At 43.2% G+C, this 18,341-nt stretch overlaps 1 protein-coding gene across 4 annotated transcripts in view; it reads left to right on the top strand.

Annotated features, from left to right (window-relative positions):
- Positions 1-18,341, top strand: part of ABCA1 (ATP binding cassette subfamily A member 1) — a 125,077-nt gene that overhangs the window by 68,577 nt on the left and 38,159 nt on the right. For all 4 annotated transcript variants that reach the window (XM_020801436.3, XM_072991979.2, XM_020801440.3 and 1 more), the window contains 12 exons: positions 3,316-3,504; positions 4,601-4,806; positions 4,901-5,077; positions 6,257-6,479; positions 8,657-8,878; positions 9,456-9,660; positions 11,252-11,362; positions 12,745-12,916; positions 13,014-13,145; positions 15,334-15,473; positions 16,225-16,362; positions 17,760-17,980. In XM_020801436.3, coding sequence (XP_020657095.3) covers positions 3,316-3,504; positions 4,601-4,806; positions 4,901-5,077; positions 6,257-6,479; positions 8,657-8,878; positions 9,456-9,660; positions 11,252-11,362; positions 12,745-12,916; positions 13,014-13,145; positions 15,334-15,473; positions 16,225-16,362; positions 17,760-17,980 — 2,136 coding nt within the window. The remainder of the gene's footprint in view (positions 1-3,315; positions 3,505-4,600; positions 4,807-4,900; positions 5,078-6,256; positions 6,480-8,656; positions 8,879-9,455; positions 9,661-11,251; positions 11,363-12,744; positions 12,917-13,013; positions 13,146-15,333; positions 15,474-16,224; positions 16,363-17,759; positions 17,981-18,341) is intronic.

Here is an 18,341-nt window from a genome sequence, read left to right as displayed (position 1 = left end):
GTCACCACCTCCTGAGGTAATTGGTTCCATTGACATACTGCTCGAATAGTTACGTTTTCCCCAATATTCAACTGAAATCTGGCTTCCTCCAACTTGAGCCCATTATTATGCGTCTTACACTCCCAAATGATTGGGAAGAGATGCTGAGCCTTCCCTGCGTGACTACCTTTCAAGTATTTGAGGAGTGCTATCCTATTTTCCCCTCAGTCTTCTTTTCTCAAGGATGAACAAGCCAGTTCTTTCAGTCTTTCCTCATAAAGTTTGGTTTCCAGTCCTCTAATCATCCTTATTACCCTCCTCTAAACTTGTTCCAGTTTTCAGCATCCTTCTTAAAGTACTCAAGATAAAGCCTAGCCAGTACCAAATAGAGGGGAACTAATACTTGACAGAATTTGGAGAGTGTACTTCTGTTAATGCAGCCTAAAATAGCATTTGCCTTTTTTTGTAGTCACATTGCACTGTTGACTCATATTCAGCTTGTAATCTACAACAATTCCAAGATCCTTCTCACCCATAGTATTACTGAGATAACTATCCTCCATCTTGTAACTTTCCATTTATCCCTGTTTAGTTCAGTGCATGAGCCTATCAAGATCTTTTTGAATTTTGTTCCTGTCTTCCAGGTTATTAGCTATTCCACCCAATTTTGTGTCATCTGCAAATTGGATAAGCGCTTCCTACACCCTCTTAGCCAAAGCATTAATAAAAATCTTTAAAAACACTAGTTCCAGGACTGAACCTTGTGCTACCCCACTTGTTTCTTCCTCCAAGTTTGAGAAGAAGTCATTGATAAGCACTCTCTGAATATGATTCTGTAACCAACTGTGCATCCACTTGACAGTTGTTCTATCCAGCTGACACCTAAATTATCTTGCTAATCAGATTATCATGGGGCACTAATTAGTTTCTTCCATCAGCAGAAGTCTTCCAACCCCTTGGAGCAGATGGAGGGGGTGACTGCAGGGAGGAGGAGGTATAGGAACACCTGAAAATCTAAGCTCTTACTGTTCCGTTATTTTTCACCAGTACAGTAACTAGGTTCGACATCTTCACTTCTATTTGGAAAGAAGCCAGTGGATGATGTTTTGAGGAGGAGAGAAGAAAAAAAATTGTAGTTCTTCGTTCAGCTTCCGCCATATTTTAAAAACACCCGTACTATGGGGAGCAACTGTGCCCTTTTTCTTGGGTTCAGGGTGATTCCTGGGGCTACCCATGTGGTGGGTGGTAGTGACTGGGACACCCAGCTTAACACAGCCTGTTTCAGGAAGGCCAATGGTAGTTGCAGGCCTCCAGTTTGACCCATTTAATTTAGTACTATAAACCAGAGAAAAGGGTAAAGTTTGGGGAGGGGGAAAATTAACATTTATCCAGCCTAATGACTGCCCAACCATTAAGGGTTTATGCCTAAACCCTGTCTTTGTTCTTCCAGAGTTCCATGACACAGTTTTTTTTCTTTTTCTTTTAATTTCATAAAATTCCCATTTTTTTGTATGTGCGTGTATCTTGAGTTTTCCCTCCATCGCAGAAGTCCCTCTCAGGCCAATCTGTGTGCAATGTTTTTAAATAGCAAAGCACTTACCTCATTAGCTGCCCCCCATACATGCTTCACTATGAAAAGGAATACAAATGCACTCTCAGTGCAGAGGATTATCTTTCTTAGAAGTTCTTTGTTATGGCCATACATATTATGTAGTGTTTGGGTGCTTGAGGCACTTACTCTTTTATGATGCCAAGCTCATAACAATAAGCTGGATGACTGATGTTTTCCCACTAGTTCCTATTGATACCCCTCCCGCCTCAGCTGAGGTGGGCCACTTCAGCCTCCCTAATGGCAAGTTAGGCAATATTGGATCATTGACTTGTAAAGATCACTAGAAAGCCCTGTTTGGTTACTGTGATGTCTCAGCTTGCTCTCTGAATCCTTTTATACCTTGTACCCATACACTGTATAAATATAAATTGTAGAGTTTTAAAAAATATATATTTCCTTTTTGGTTGTTGCCTTGCCTTACTTTGTTTTGTTTTGTTAACAGAACCAGGCCTGCTTATAAACTCTTGAGCACCAGTTAGGTTGCTGTTGTATATATGCTTACCAGGGAATAAATCCCATTAACTCAGTGGAACTTACTTTTCTGCATAGACAGGCATAAAATTGCCTGATTAGTGTCCTTGGTTTGCTGTGTGTGAAGCACCATCTTTGGCATTACCTTACGGAATGATCCCTGTGCTGGGGTTACATTCGTACCCTGTTGTGCCTGGTCAACGCCTCTGTCCAGATCTGTTGAGAGAGCCCTTTGTACTAAGCTATTTCTACTTAACAACCATGAAGTAGCTGAAACTCTTTCTTTCTTTTCCATAAGCCTCCCTAATTTTCAGTAGTGCATTCTTTGTTCGTTGTTCATTGGGGACAACGAGGAGCAACTGGATTTACTAAAAATGCTGTGTGAGGCTTCCATCTGGTGGGGGAAATTAGAAATAGTGACACAAAGATTCCTTCTCTGAACATTGTGAGATGAACATAAAGGTGTGTGTTCACCACATACACACAAACCTAAATTGTGTCCTGTTTAATGACATTGCTATAGGACAAGGCCTTTCTGTGATCAGAGCTGTAGCCTTATGCCTATGTGAGCTATGCAAAGAAATTTGGCTTTTATTGAAAAAGTGATGCATTTGGCTGACCCGGCCATATCCCAAATCAGACACTGAAGGTTAGCTGACATTCATCTTGGACCATGTCTAGAAGACATGTGGTCGAGCAAGTCACTTTGGCATTTGGATTTCATTAAGCTAACCGGTTTGCTAAATGGCAATCAGGGCCTTAAACTCAGTTGTTGTCAAAACGAGCCCCAGTAGACAAAATGGAAACCCATTAACATTTTACTAAAAGGTGTGGCCTGTTCCACATAAGATGAGTTCTATTGAGAGATGTTGGAGGTAGATTAGGAACAAAATTTTGTTCACCTGAAAAGAAAAGAAAAACAAAAGGCATTGTTTTAATTTTTTTGCAAATTATAGAGAGATCTTGACTGAGACAACAGCTCTTTTATTCTTGAGAAATCTGTTGTGTTTTTTTAAATGGAAATTTGTCTAATATCTAATAAAGATTTGTGGAAATTTGCTTTTTCTACTTATGGTACCTCACTTGTTACTTGCCTCCAATTTGATACCTGGATACCAGTCAGGTAACAATGCCACTTGATTTTGATCGTTGTATGTGAAGATGACTGTAGCTCTGCAAATTGCTGTTAGAATTTCTTTCTGTGGCTTCTGAGCAGATTTAACTGATGTTCTTCACCCCATTGCTAATCTTAGACGCTACTGAAGAACAGACTCTTTTGGAACCACCACTTGGTAGGTACAAGTTGGACCATGGAGAAAGTTTCTGTGTTCTTGGCAAAGCACCCAGAAGATGTTCACCCTGTGAATGGCTCAGGCTACAACTGGCGAGAGGCCTTCAATGAAACTGACTTTATTGTTATGAGCATATCCCGCTATATGGAGGTGAGTCTTCTACTTTTAATTAGATATTTCTTGAGTTGTTGGTTTTAGAAGCCTACTTTTGATCTCATTTATCCATCAGGGCTGTTTCTTTTGCTTTGCCCAAGTTGATTCACAGGTAAAATACCTGCTGATGTGTAGAACAACCTGGTAGGGAAATAGCAGGGGGTGCATCACCTCTGGGCCTCAAGGCCTTAATTGTGGCCACCCATTGGTGTCCTGACTCCCACATCATTAATGAAGCCGTTTCTCCTCTGGCCGTTGCCTGAAACGTTGATCACAATCAAAGTGTGAGGGTCTCTGGAAAAGGGGATGGAAAACGCTTCCATCATCTCTTCCTCAGAGGTCCTCATAAAGATTGCTGTTTCTGTGGAAGGGGAGGCAGATGGAGAGAGACTGTCTACGTTTTTTCTGGTGAGGAGAGAAGGTTTCTCGTGGCTGGGTACACATCCATCTTCTAACACCTACTGTATGTGACTCTTGAATCCTGAGTCAACTTCACTCATGGCCTTTGATACCAGAAAGACTGTGTGTTCCCATTCTAAGGGCTGTTTTGGGCCAACATTGGGGTTTTGAGGGTGGGGGCTGTTTGGCAAGAAATAAACCCTGGGCCTCCTTAGTTTGCTTGTGTAGAGAGGCTGGAACTCGTATGCTCAAAGAGTGGAACAATGAGTCCGTGGCCCAACTGCTTTTGGAAAAGTTGCCTTGTGGCTTCTTGGTTTGCAGATTTTTAAAAAAAGAAGTTCTGCTGTTCCTTACGTCTTCAGTGGCAATTAGTCCTCTTCACCTAGAGTTGATTTTGGAATAATGATGTGTAGCACTTGGTTGTTGGTTCTTGATGTATATTTGATTACGTCTTCTTAGCTGAGAGTATCAATACATGTTATATAGGCAAATAAACAAAAAAACAAATAAAATATTATGAAAAATAGTAAAAGACACATAGTAACAGTGTGGTTAGACCAGAAAACGATTGGTTTGGTGCATTCCAAAAAATGTAAGTTGCCTGAACTTTGAACTCCATGTGCCTTTGGCATGCTTTTATAATTTGGTCTTCCAAAATTTTGGTTTCAAATAAAGTTGTCTGTCCTCTTTGCAGTGTATCAACCTGGACAAACTGGAAGCCATGCCAAATGAGGGGCGGCTGATCAACAAGTCCATGGAACTGCTAGATCAGAGGCGGTTCTGGGCAGGCATTGTGTTCCCTGAAGTTGCTCCTAGCAGCAAGATGTTACCCCAGCACGTGAAGTACAAGATACGGATGGACATTGACAGTGTGGAAAGGACAAACAAGATTAAGGATGGGTGAGCATTGCATAGAGGGTCTTTTTAAAGTTCATGATTGTTCAACCTGAGATGAGAATTTTCAGTAGCAAATTCTTCTTCTGCTTTGCTGCAGGTACTGGGACCCAGGTCCTCGGGCTGATCCTTTTGATGACATGCGCTACATCTGGGGAGGCTTTGCTTATCTGCAAGACGTCATAGAGCAGGCAATTATCCGGACTTTGACAGGCTCTGAGAAGAAGACAGGTGTCTATGTTCAACAGATGCCCTATCCCTGCTACGTGGATGACATGTGAGTGCTAGTGTGTAAAAGAAAAGGCTCCTGGCAGAGCTGAATTTTCTTTAAGGTAGCCTGAGCCCAAATTGTGGTTCCCTGGGTATGACTGCTTCTCAAAAATGGTGGGGTCTAGGCTGTGATGCTTGCACAGGCAGCATAAATTGAAATGAAGGAAAATAAATATATTAAAAAATTATCATCTGTGATGAGCTCATCAACTGTACTACACACAACATAGTGTAGGAACAAGCAGTGCAGGAACCTGGATGTCCTTCCCCCATCAGTGAGCTATAGCCTGCTTTATTTCTGGTAAACTCTTCAAGACAAGAGAGGACTATATACAACCCCTAGATTTGTAGTGACACCTTTGGGCCTAGATCATCATAGGGCTGAGTGTGCCCCTAGTATCGCTCTGAATCATGGCAGAACCAGAAACACCCACAGGAGTAGTCTCTCTGCATCTATTAACCATCACTATATTTTAAAAAGTTATGTTCTCCATCATGCTGAGTGGCATGTACAGTGGTGCCTCGCATTACGACATTAATTCGTTCCAGCAAAATCGCTGTAGAACGAAAACGTCATAATGCGAAAATAAAAAGCCAATTGAAACGCATTGAAACCCCTTCAATGCGTTCTAATGGGCTGGAAACTCACTGTCCAGCAAAGATCCTCCATAGGGTGGCCATTTTCGGTGCCTGTGCAGCGAGGAATCCGTCACAGAAAACAGCGCGGAGCCATTTTATTTACCCGGTGGCCATTTTGAAACTGCCGATCAGCTGGAGGAAAATCGCCGTTTTGCAAAAAATCAGTTCCTGAAGCAGGGAACTGATCATGGCAAAGCAAAACAAAAAACAAAAACAAAAACCATCAGACCATCTTTTTGCGATCATAATTGCGATCGCAAAAAGATCGTTGTAATGCGGTTTGTCGTAATGCGGGGCAATCGTAAAGCAAGGCACCACTGTATTCAGCTCTCATTGATGGAGGCTCTGGGTAGCGTTAAGATGCACAAGGAGGAAAGTGTTCTTGGAAGCCTCCTTTGACCATCTCAGAGTGAAGGCAAATGTCTCCAAGAAGATAGCTGTATTCATTCTTTGTGGAAGTAAATCACATGTTCAATTAGAAAGCATTTTCTTTTGTCTCTTGTGAACCCAGTGTCAATCCTAGGTAATTTTCCCTTTCCCCTTTCAGATTCCTCCGTGTCACAAGCCGGTCGATGCCCCTCTTCATGACTCTGGCTTGGATCTATTCTGTGGCCGTGATTATCAAAGGGATTGTGTATGAGAAGGAAGCCCGGTTGAAAGAAACAATGAGGATCATGGGCCTGGACAATGGCATCCTGTGGCTCAGCTGGTTCATTAGCAGCTACATCCCACTCCTCATGAGTGCGGGGCTCCTAACAGTGATCCTCAAGGTGACGTGGACTTCACTTTTTGGCCTCTTTTCTTGCTGATGGGATGCTATGTCGTCACAGTCGATTGAACACCGTAGCTAAATATATAAGGCAGGGGCAGGGAACCAGATTATGGGAGTCGAGGTGCAAACCTTTTCACTGACTTTGTGTAGGATGAATGACGCTAGAGAGAGTGGCCACACTGAAAATGAGGTCCTTCTACAACCGCTGCTTAATGTTGTTGAGTTGCCCAACTGGAATATCAGAGCTGGGAGGTTTTTTCCCCTGGGGCCTCTTGCCTTCTTTGCCGCAGAGGGCACAAAGGGAAAGCAAAACAGATGCCAAAATTCTCGTCTTCTGCCCCATCTCCCCTTTTGAGGGGGCTTTCTCTGTTCCTGTACCTTGCCTTCCCTAGTCCTTGTGCAAGACCCTTTTGCATGCACTGGCTTGCTTCTTTCTACAGGGTTTAATCGCAATGTCTAAGGACCTTTTGTAGACTGCTGAGTAAATATGTAACCCAAAGTAGCTCAGGCTGTGACCTAAAGAGGTCGAGTAAACCAGGGCTACGTGGGGCAGAAGAGCTGGCACCTCTTACTCAGACACATAGCAAAAAGTCGCCAGTCTACATCAGCAATTCCTCACTTTAGCGCCAATCAATAATAGGTTTGGTTTTTCTTTGGGAGTTGCCATTTTGCACCACCCCCATGTTTTATAACTAGCAACTGGGAACATCTTAAGGCTTTTGAAATCCACCCTAATGCCATCTGCACCCCAGTGTCACTGTTCTGAAACTGCACCAAGAAAGGAAAGAGGGGAGTGTTCCTTGATAATTGGTAGGATTTAACAAATGTGTCTTATTTCATTTTCTCTCCGTTCTGTGGATTATCAGTTCAAATTTGTTTTCATGTCACTTTGATGTTGTTTTTATAAGCTGAGAATCCAGAATTATTTTTGTGTGCATTTTCCGTATCTATGTCTCTCTCTCTCTTTCTGGTATAGCTTTCTTCCATTCAGTATGTTTCCCCAACCAATTTAATTTCTCTCATGTGGTTCTGAGAGAATTTCCCCCTAATTGGTTCAGTCCACATTAAAATGTGAACCAAACAGAACTCTCACCCATTTCTAGTGACCTACGGAAGTGAGTTGGGCTTGTACAGGCTCCATACCGCATAGAGTTATTTATTAGTCAGTTATTCGGGACTAATTAGTCTTGACTTTTGCAATCAGTGTGGCTTGCACTTTGCCCTCCAATACATTTTTCTTTCCTTCAAATCATGATTTGGGTTCAGCAGAAGGAGCCACCGGAAGGCACATCATATCAACACACTGGTGGACTTAGGTGACCAATCATGTGGCCTTGAAGATATCCATACCAGGATGGGTGGCAGGGCAATAGATCTTAGCAACAAAGATCCTCTTGCACAGAAAACCCATGATTATGCTCTGGACCAGCTGATTTAGTTAAACTATGGGAGAGTTGGTATGGTACAGGGACTGAAGTGTTCATTTTTCAGTGTGGAAAAAGCCGGGTTCAGCTTCCTGCTCAGCTGAAAAGCTCCAGCCATGGCCAAGTCATTCTCCTTCAGACTCCCTTACCTCACAGACTTTTTTTGAGGCTGAAAGGTTTGGTTGGATTCCTTGCAAATTTTAAAAAGGCAAGCAAGCAAATGGTCCTCTAGCATGTCTTCGGAAAGAACACAAGGAGTTCAAAGATAGGGTCCTTTTCTGTGAGCAGGTACCATGAATGGCCACGGATGGAATAGCTGGCATAGGTTTGATGCTTGAAAGTACATTGGTCAGGGAGGTGAGATCCTGCACACTCGCCACACACAAACACATACACAAATACCAATCAGTAACAGATACGTGATCCTCACTTGTTCACATTAGGCAGGAAGAGACCCTTCCAATTGCTTTTTGGACCTGAAACAGGCTGGGATGGAGGAGAGGATGGCCCTTCAGTATAACAGCGAAGGCTTCTGGAGTAATTATGATTTTTTCCCCCAACCAAAAATATTTTAAACCAGTGTAGGGAAGCTATGCTCTTAAAGGCCCAAGAAAGATTGCAAATGCCTTCTGGACCTTATAAAAGCATCTCAGAAGTGATGCTGACAAGGATGAGGCTCCTGTTGACATTACTGTGTGGACTGGCTCAGAGTTAATAAGTGCTTATAATGGTGGGCTTTCTCTTCCTCCAGAAAGGAAACCTGCTGCCCTACAGTGATCCCAGTGTGGTGTTCGTTTTCCTGTCCGTCTTCGGCATGGTGACCATCATGCAGTGCTTCCTCATCAGCACCTTCTTCTCCAAAGCCAACTTGGCAGCAGCTTGTGGCGGGATCATCTATTTCACCTTGTACTTGCCTTTTGTGTTATGCATGGCCTGGGAGGACCACATCACTTTCTCTATCAAAATCTTTGCGGTGAGTGAACAGGGTATGGGCTGCGAGGACAGCAGGGGGCTCCTCCGAAATGGGCATGCCGTTGAACAGAAGAGCCCCAAAATTTATCCACTAGTGTTCCCGAGAGGATTATCTGGGCCCCATCCAATTCCACCCACCCCACCCCCACAGCCCCTCAAATGCTTTGTTTAGATGTGTCTTTCTCCATCACGTTATGTGGTTTTCAGGCACTCTTTCTCTTTTTTTGGAATTTTTAACAATTAAGTGGAAACAGGATTCATGTATTAATAGCAGAGAAAGGGGAGAATTTTTAGATGGTAGGAGTGGAGCCAGTTGTATGGCTTCTCCACTACCTGATTACCATCCTGAGTACTGAATGGGTGATGTTCAGGCAGTAAAGAAGCATGTCATTTGTTACACTAGGATCTCATGCTGACTGGAACAATATACAAACGGGCACATGCTAGTCTGTTACTACATAGGGATCCCACTCTTTGACTGTTATGACTGTCGAGGGGGCTGCTCTTACCCATTGCTTTCCCCATGTATATAATTAGTGAATGGACCAAGGACGTTAATTGGCACCTTTTCTCTCCAGAGCCTGCTTTCTCCTGTAGCCTTGGGGTACGGCTGCGAGTATGTCTCTCTGCTTGAAGAGCAAGGGATTGGGGTGCAGTGGGAAAATGTCTTTGAAAGCCCCAAGGAAGAAAATGACTTCAACCTGATTGCATCAACATCTATGATGTTGCTTGATACTTTGCTCTACGGGATCATGACTTGGTATATTGAGTCTGTCTTTCCAGGTAAGGAATTGTGCCTTAATCTCCCTTGATCTTGCCCCCATTACTTTGGGGCTGCTTATCCAGGTGATCCTGGGGTGAGGGGGCTTCATGGCAGCTACAGCAACAGCTGTAGAGTGAAGGGTACATGGCAACAGGAGCAATTTCTTCTTTTCCAGTCCAACTCAGGGCTGTTACTATCACATGTATATTTACCCTCATAGCCAAATTGTGTGTAGTGGATTAAAGCTGCTGTGTGTAAACTCAGTTTAGCCACTATGAGACTATGGGGGTTTATTTGGCAATCTGATTGCTTGAGCAATTCGCACCGACTCCTAGTGCGCACTTGAAATAAGACTGTGAATCACTGCATGTCTCGTAGCAGAAGGAACAAGGAATTGCAAAATCCGTCACCTCACTAGCAAGAATGCAGAAGAATTTCCTGGTAGTTTGGACAGGATTTCAGTATTGGCAAGAATAATATTCTGTGTAAAAAGTTGCCTGTGAGGTTTTTTTTTACACAGAATTGCACAAGCCAGGCAATTTCACAGATTGGACGAATTGCCCAAAACTAGGGTGATGGTTACTTGATTTAAGAAGCTGAAGCACAAATGGGTTCTTTTTGTCTTTATTAGCAACCAGCCTGTCCTTCTGTCCTCTCTCTCTCTCTCTCTCTCTCTCTGTATGTGTGTGTGTGTGTGTACAAATTGTGTGTACATACTTTGCTTCAAGGGAAAAGGACAGCAGAGAATTTTTATATGAATCATAGAGAACATAAGTGAGTGAGAAAGAGAGAGAGGAGTCATTTCTTTTCTAAAGGTGAGGAATTTCACGGGGCTTGAAATGATGTTCCTTCAGTATACTTGGATCTGAGTCAGGTTGCAGTCCTGTACAGATTAGTTTAGAAGTGAGTTCCATTTATGGTTGTAGTATGTACTTTTGAGTAAACATGGACTGCACTATAAGTGGCAGATCTCATTTTCTGAGGAAGTGTTTCAGATCTTATAACATTAGGATTTTCCCACCGGACCTGTCTTTTCTTCATTCTGTTCAGCTCAGTGAACAGCAACATTTCTTGCAATAGTGAATTTAGCTGTGCCTTTTGATGCAGCTGTGCATACATTGCCTGCAGGGTATGTTACTGACTAAGTCGATTTCAAGCATTCCTAATTTTGCTAAGTTGATTTGTGTCCCTTTGCTTTCTAAAAAGGAGAAGTGAGAATCCTGCTCCTTCCTCCCAGTTAAGCCAAATCACTCCATTTAAGTCTACATAAAAGCAGGGCAAATTGGGGCAAATTCAGCTGCTTTTCTACAAATGGAAATTCTCAAAAGATACGAAACATATTTGAACGCTGGCTAAAAGAAGCCGGTTTCCAATACTGGATCGCAAACAGAAAGAGCCTGGTGTTGATGTTTCCTCTTTCCACCTTTGCACTCAAATCATATGTGGTGGTTCTTGAATAATCCCTTGTGGGAGTGACAGGTGAGGTGGGCAGGCTCATCTCTCAACCCGGAAAAGTGTTTTGTGCTATGGCCCAGATCGAGCATTTTGAGAAATTTTGCAAATGTTTCCAACCCACTTTCTTACCTAGATTTGTTTTTGCCTACTCTTTAGGCCAGTATGGCATTCCCAGACCCTGGTACTTCCCCTTTATGAAATCGTACTGGTGTGGTGAGAAGCCCAAGGAACAGCAGCTGCCTTCCGTTCATGCAAAGTCATCTGAAAGTAAGTTCCCTTTTTGCCAGCAGAGGAAAACCGCTTGGTCTTTGCTGAAAAACAGGAGGAGGGAGCTCCAACGAAGGAGAAGAAACAAGACGGGTGGTGGTGGTGATTAAATAACTCTTGTTATTTAGAGTTATCACCACAGGAGATTGTGGCCACCTCAGACCCCTGCCAAGACCTTTTGATATTTTAACTAAAGGATGTTTTTGCACATATGCATTGTTTCCCCAAGCATTTCTCATAAGTAACTCAAAATCTCAAGGCACACATGTAAGTTGCGTTAGCTGTTTGCCATCCTTTCAGATATGTGGGTTATGAGATCAACCTGGCTGGAAGGAATGGGGCACCAGCAGTGGATACATTCATGCTCCTGTCCTTGCTCCTTCCCTTTTTGATAGATTTCCATATGTAATGGCTCTTGGGAAGTTGATAGTAAAGGGTTTTGACGTTTCTGCTCCCTGGCTGGAGTAGCCTTTCAGAATAACCACACACAATACTAAAACTTCGCATCCTCTATTGCAAACAGCTGGCAGCAGGTACCGGCAATAGGGAGCCCTTCTTCATCATAGAAGGTAGAATTGTGGGAATTCACTACCACAGGATGAGATGCTTACCACTAGCTTTGATCACTTTGAAAAGGACCAGAACAAATTCATAGAGGACAGGTCTAACTCTGGGTGCTTTCCCATAACAGCTGAGTGGGTCTGCTCATTCAGGAACGGCACACTTTACCTCTGCATCCTAATTCTAATATAGGAATTCAGTCTCTACAGGAAAACAAAGTGGATAAGTTCTTTATTTTTGGATGATCCATCAGCCAGAAGAATGATTGGCCATGGGGTGGCTGAGTGATTTCTGGGGCTTGTAGTCACCCCCAAAAATGGCTTTTCCAAACTGACGATGGGTGCAGCATAATTCTGAACGCTGCAAACAGCACCTGAAGAAGGCCATTCATTCTGTGCCATGCTTGTAAACGTGCAGAGATGTATCTAGCCAGTTGCACTACTGCTAAAAGAATGATGGGTTACATGGATCTAGTAAGGAAATGCTCGGGCCCTTGTGTTCCACTGTGATTGCCAAAGTAAACTTACCCTGAGCCTACCCATAGGCAACAGGAGGTTTGACTTAGCCTGACCAAATCTAGTCACTTCGCCCTGTGGGCTTTTTTAATGAAAACCTTTCCAACAGACCAGACTTCCCTGCTGCACTCAGCTAGCTTTCTCCAGCCATGTCGACTTCAGGAAATTGCCACATTGTCCTCATATCCCAGTTCACCCTTTGTTCCTTTTTCTGACCGTTGCTCAGCCTGTGACTGGAATAACTTGCACATATTATGATATAACCTGCATCACTGAGAAGATTTCCTTGACCTTCACCTTCCACAGTTTGTATGGAAGAAGACCCAAGTCATCTTCGCCTTGGGGTGTCCATTCAGAACCTGGTGAAGGTATACCGTGATGGCAAGAAGCTGGCTGTAGATGGCCTGACACTGAATTTCTACGAAGGGCAAATCACCTCCTTCCTGGGACACAATGGAGCTGGAAAAACTACAACCATGTAAGAGGCAGCACTGTTTATTAGGCGGGCAAATGCCTTCAGCAGCCCATCTTCCCTCGGTCATGTCGGAACTAACCTTTCCTTCTTTTGTGTTTAGGTCCATCTTAACTGGATTGTTTCCCCCGACATCGGGGACAGCCTTCATCCTTGGCAAAGACATCCGTTCTGAACTCAACAACATCCGGCAGAATTTGGGTGTCTGTCCCCAGCACAATGTACTGTTCGATGAGTGAGTGACATGGTGACCTCCCGGCTCCCTTGTATCTTGTTTCATAACTGGTCAAGTTTCCTGAGGACAGGGCAGGCGGAAGAGTGAGCACTCTGTCGTGTAGCTTGAAAAGACCCTTGTGTGTAATGCCCTTCCCTCTGATTAGGCCAAAATGTGACTGAACGTGTTGCAGTTTTCCCTTCTCAGAATCTCAGTTTCTTTTTGGTCTTAGTTTAAGAAGGGCCCCCAGTTGCAGTGTTTTATACTTAAGTCTGCATTTGCCTCAGAAAAAAAAACATGATAAAAAGCCGAAGTGTCACACTTAAGGCTTGTGTTTTTGATGGCTTTCTTAAGTTTTTATGCTTTATATAATTGTATAGTACATTTACAAACTTCTGGCATTCAGACTTCCTTTTATAAACTTCTTACTGCAGGCAGATATCTTGTCATAGAACCTCTTTCTGTATGTCTCATTTGCTTCTTTGTAGGAACTTTTTAAAAAAGTAACACATTCAAAAATAACTGTACCTGTAATCTGAAGTGGACAATCCATTCTACCACCTTAGCCTTCCTTTGGTCCACAGAAGCGACCTGCCCTTGTAAGGGGAGAAGTTAGAGGGTACACTTGGGGACATCATTGGGATGGGGTTGAATTCCACTGAGAATCAGCTTCCTTTTTCTTCTGAAGCTCTGCAAGTGTCTCTGAAGCATCTGTAAACCCGGCCGCCTTTTGATCACACTGTCATGTGATGAAATGTTGGCAGCCAGCTTTTCTGTAAATAGTTACAGTTCAGTTTATTACAGCCTCTCTCATGTTGGGTTTTGCAGTGACCATTTACATGAACAGTACCTCCTTGCTTGCCATCTCGGAAATATTTTATTATGGCAAGAAAGCTTCCATGAACAAGGGCGTTCTGAATAGCGTTTGCATTTGCAACACCATTTCCATACAGAATTAGTTGGAGGTTCAGCAGTCAGCAGTTTTCTCAATATCCCGTCCTATGTGTAATTTTAGGAACTCCAAATTTTGTTTAGAGGGCTTTTTTTTACTGTAGAATTTTATAGTTGTTTTCTGGAGTTCTACTCATCAGCATGGAGACACCAGATTATGGTACACTTGCAGCCAGCATGTAAGCTTGCTAGTATAGTCGTCTCTAGCCATGGAGGATGAAAGCCTCCCCTGTTCTTATCCTTGTAATATTCCTTGGAGGGCAGGAGGTAGAGTCAAAAGGGTTTATTTGCAGGTGTTGAGACAGGGCTGCTTCCTGTGCTAAAGAGGCATTTCGTAGGTTTCTGCTTTGGCTCCCTGTCTGGAACTGCAAAAGAAGGATTGTTGTCAAGGACATGAAAGATGAGAGTACACGATTGGAGGGCTCTATATTCAGTTTGGTGCATCACAAAATGCATAGGTCTGGATTAAGGTCAATCTTTTCAGCAAGTTGTACTACGAAATGTGAAATACCTTTTTCTGCTCATAATTATCCTTCCTGCACACTTGCTTTGCCATCTGTGATGGAGCAAAACAGCTTCTGGGAGGTTGATTTTGAGTTGGTGGGGAACAGTTTAAACCAATATCTCCTCCTCCTCCTCCGTCGTTGTCTTCTTCTTCTTCTGGGGAAGAAGAAGTGACTATCAAGTCACCTCCAGAAGGCCCTGTCATTAATAGTCCTGCTCAGGTTTTGCGACTAAAGGCTGTGGCTTCCTTTATCTATGTCAACCCTATTAATATTAAGGTTTTCCTCTTTTCCTGCCGCCTTCCACTTCTCATAGCATTATTGTCTTTTCCAGTGAGTCTTGTTTTCTCACAATATGTCTGAAGTATGATCGTCTGTCTCTGTTTAGTTAGGCAACTGCCCCTCTATAAAAATAGCCTGAAGCCTTCTGGGGCTGTTTTTCATTTTTAAAAGGATACTTTCAATGCAGAATGTCCCAGATTCATTTCACTGGCATCTCTACTTAAAGGGATCAAATGGCTGGCGATAAAAAAAGAACTCTGTCTGAAACCTAAATGATGGTTCTTGTAGACAGAGGTTCGATGGAGGATGCGGGGGTGGGGGATCGTCTGACTTAGTGGCAGGTGGCATCCTCTGTTTCTAGCTAGGGCCCCAGCCTTAGAAACTGTATTTTGCTGTTCACATCTGCAGTCTTCACATCTGAGAAGCAGGCTTAATTTTTCTGTCTAAAAGTACGTGTCACACCCTTCACCTAGGTTGACAGTGGAGGAACACATCTGGTTTTATGCACGCCTGAAGGGGCTGTCAGAGAAGCTGGTGAAAAAGGAGATGGAACAGATGGTCATCGATGTTGGTTTGCCTCACAAGCTCAAAACAAAGACATGTAAACTCTCTGGTAAATTTAATTTAATTTTCCCCGATCATATCTTGTTGCTTATCTTATCTGCATAGGCATAGCGCTTTCAGGATGAGGTAGGTCCTTGCAAACAGACTGCTCCAAACTTTGAATAAATATCTGCTCTTCTGCCTTAAGCTGAAAGTGGAATTGTAGTTGACCCGCCTGCGCTGTTGGAGGCAATATGGTGCTTTTTCTTTGTCACTATCCCAGCATGTTCTATCCACTTCAATACCTTTGATATGACCCCTCTTTATTTTTAAGAGTCATGGCATTAACTTGGGTACAGACCTGTTGGTCAACTGAGCCTATCTCAAGTTAGCATACATTTACTGAGTACTTTGAAGTTTGTACTATTTTTATCTCTTGACAATTAGGTGTTGTTGTTTTTTAATTGTTTCCTTAATAAACCTAAACATTTCCCAGCTATGTTTAAAACACCATTGCCTTTTCAAAATGCCACCTAACTGATCAGTAATGGACAACTGTGGGTGCCGTCAGTTTGCAGGTCCCACAAGGCCTAACTGGTACAGCCAGTAGTGAAGATTGTAGGAATTTGTGATCAGCAGCTTCGAGAGCATCACAGAGGCCCCACTCTTGTTTTAGCCTGACATGTCTTGGTTATGGCCCTCTATGTATTCCTGCAGGTTCACACTGGCATTTCTGGAGACACCCTGAGTTTAAACTAAAATGTGGAGATACTGTGTTAAATCGTAGATTAACGTGAGTTCTATATGACTTTGCTTCATAGGTGGCATGCAGAGAAAGCTTTCAATAGCTCTGGCCTTTGTAGGTGGTTCTAAAGTTGTCATTTTGGATGAACCAACAGCTGGTGTTGATCCATATTCTCGCAGAGGGATCTGGGAGCTCCTATTGAAATATCGCCAAGGTACTGTTCTTGTAGCCCAGTAAAAAGGTCTAGTTGCTTTGTATGAGAACCAGAACTTCAATTTAGGGCCATAGTTCAGTGGGCAGAGAGAAATCTTTGCATATAGGAAGTATCAAGTTCAACCCCAGGCAACCCTAGGTAATGCACTCAGTGGAGGACAGAATGTTGCAGCAGTATCCATTTTTAATAGTTGAAAAATTGCCTGGCCTGCTAGGAGATGATTTGAGGGGTTGAAGAGCAGAACAGGATCTCTACATGTTTAGAAGTGATAGATCATATCTTGCATCATGCCAAGTTGGCGGTCATGTATAATAAGTGGGAGGGGGAGAGAACCAGTCTAGGAGTGGAACTGGAGAAAAATTGGCAAACAGTCTGAAAGAACAAACCAGTTCTTTTGTTGACCTAAAAGAAACCTCCCGTTAAAATCCTGGCCAGACGTGATTTCCTTCTGGTTGAATCAACAACTAGGTGAGGGATTAAAATGCAATATAAAATATAATCAGAAAATAACCCGCTGTAGCAAGAGAAGCAACACCCCCTCCAGGTGTTATGGGAATGTGAAGCTCTTAAACATCTCTAGCTTAGCGTATTGAATGGGATGGGTCTTATTAGGGTGGCGTGGCCAATTTAGACCATGTCACATAGGTTTCTGGTTTGGCTGCGGGCCTGTGACATAGTTGGCTCTCAGTCCCATTTTCTATTGGCAGCAAAGTGAGAGTTGGTCAAAGAGCCGAAAGTTTCTCACATTCTCCTGCCTCTCAATGGCTTGACAAATTGTTGGGGTTTAATCAAGCCCTGTATGAATAGAGCCAAATTAAAAGCCCAGTTAGATGGGTCAGCAGAGATCTACAGTCAGATCTCTTTTATTTGGGATACCCCCACCCCAATTGACTGGGGCCACACTACTGGGAGAGTATTGGGGCCACATTAGTGGTTAGCTATTTTCTCCCATGTTCTGGACCATCTTAAACTATCAGTTGAGGCAATATTTCCCAACCTTGGATAATGCAGGTGTTCTTGGACTGCAGTTCCCAGAAGCTTTCTCCACTAGCTGTGCTGGCTGGGATTTCTGGGAATTGCAGTCCAAGAACATCTGGGTTACCCAAGGTTGGGAACCACTGATTTGAGAGTCAGTGTGTGGAGTACTGGACTAGAGTTCAGGAGATCTGGGTTTAAATCTTCACTCAACTATGGAAAGTCCAGGGAGGGGTGCTGAGGGTAAACCACTCATTGAACATCTCATGTACCTCAAAAGCACTATTAGGGTTGCCATAAATCGGGAGCTACTTCCTGGCCCATAGCAACAACAAAGTGTTCATGTGCTCCATTAGAGAAAACCTCTGGTTACGTTGTGGTCCTACTAGTCCAATGCACTTGGTGTGTCTTCTTCGTTTCAGGCCGCACCATCATTCTCTCGACGCATCACATGGATGAGGCAGACATCCTGGGAGACCGAATTGCTATCATTTCTCATGGCAAACTGTGCTGTGTTGGTTCCTCTCTGTTTCTGAAGAACCAGCTTGGGACAGGTTACTATCTCACCCTTGTCAAGAAGGATGTGGATTCCTCTTTGAGTTCCTGCAGAAACAGTAGCGGCACGGTCTCATACCTGAAAAAGGTACTGCTTTTGGAAGCTCTACCTGGCTGGCGGTCCGTTTCCTTCTGAAAACAACCTAACTGGGGACACTGGTAGATTCTTTAGGGGTTATCATTCTCTTTAGGCCATAACCAGAAAAAGTGTATAATGGTACAACTTGATAATAGAATTCCACTGTAGACTGTGCTTTTCAGGGGAGCTAATGCATTGTTGCTGAACAGTTTTGCTTGCTTTCTTCAAAGAGGTGCTTAAAATGATACATAAGTGGGGTTTTTGCATTCTTCTTGAGATTCTAAAGCGCCAGTGTTCAAAAGTTGGGCTGATGCTGCTCTTTCTTGAGATGGGATATCAATCTGAGACTCTTCAGATGATGCTTTTCTGT

The sequence above is a fragment of the Pogona vitticeps genome, chromosome 2, assembly GCF_051106095.1.
Source record: "Pogona vitticeps strain Pit_001003342236 chromosome 2, PviZW2.1, whole genome shotgun sequence".
NCBI classification, from domain to species: Eukaryota; Metazoa; Chordata; class Lepidosauria; order Squamata; family Agamidae; genus Pogona; species Pogona vitticeps.
The sequence above is the reverse complement of the archived record's forward strand: the minus strand, read 5'-3'. Positions and strand labels throughout refer to the sequence as shown.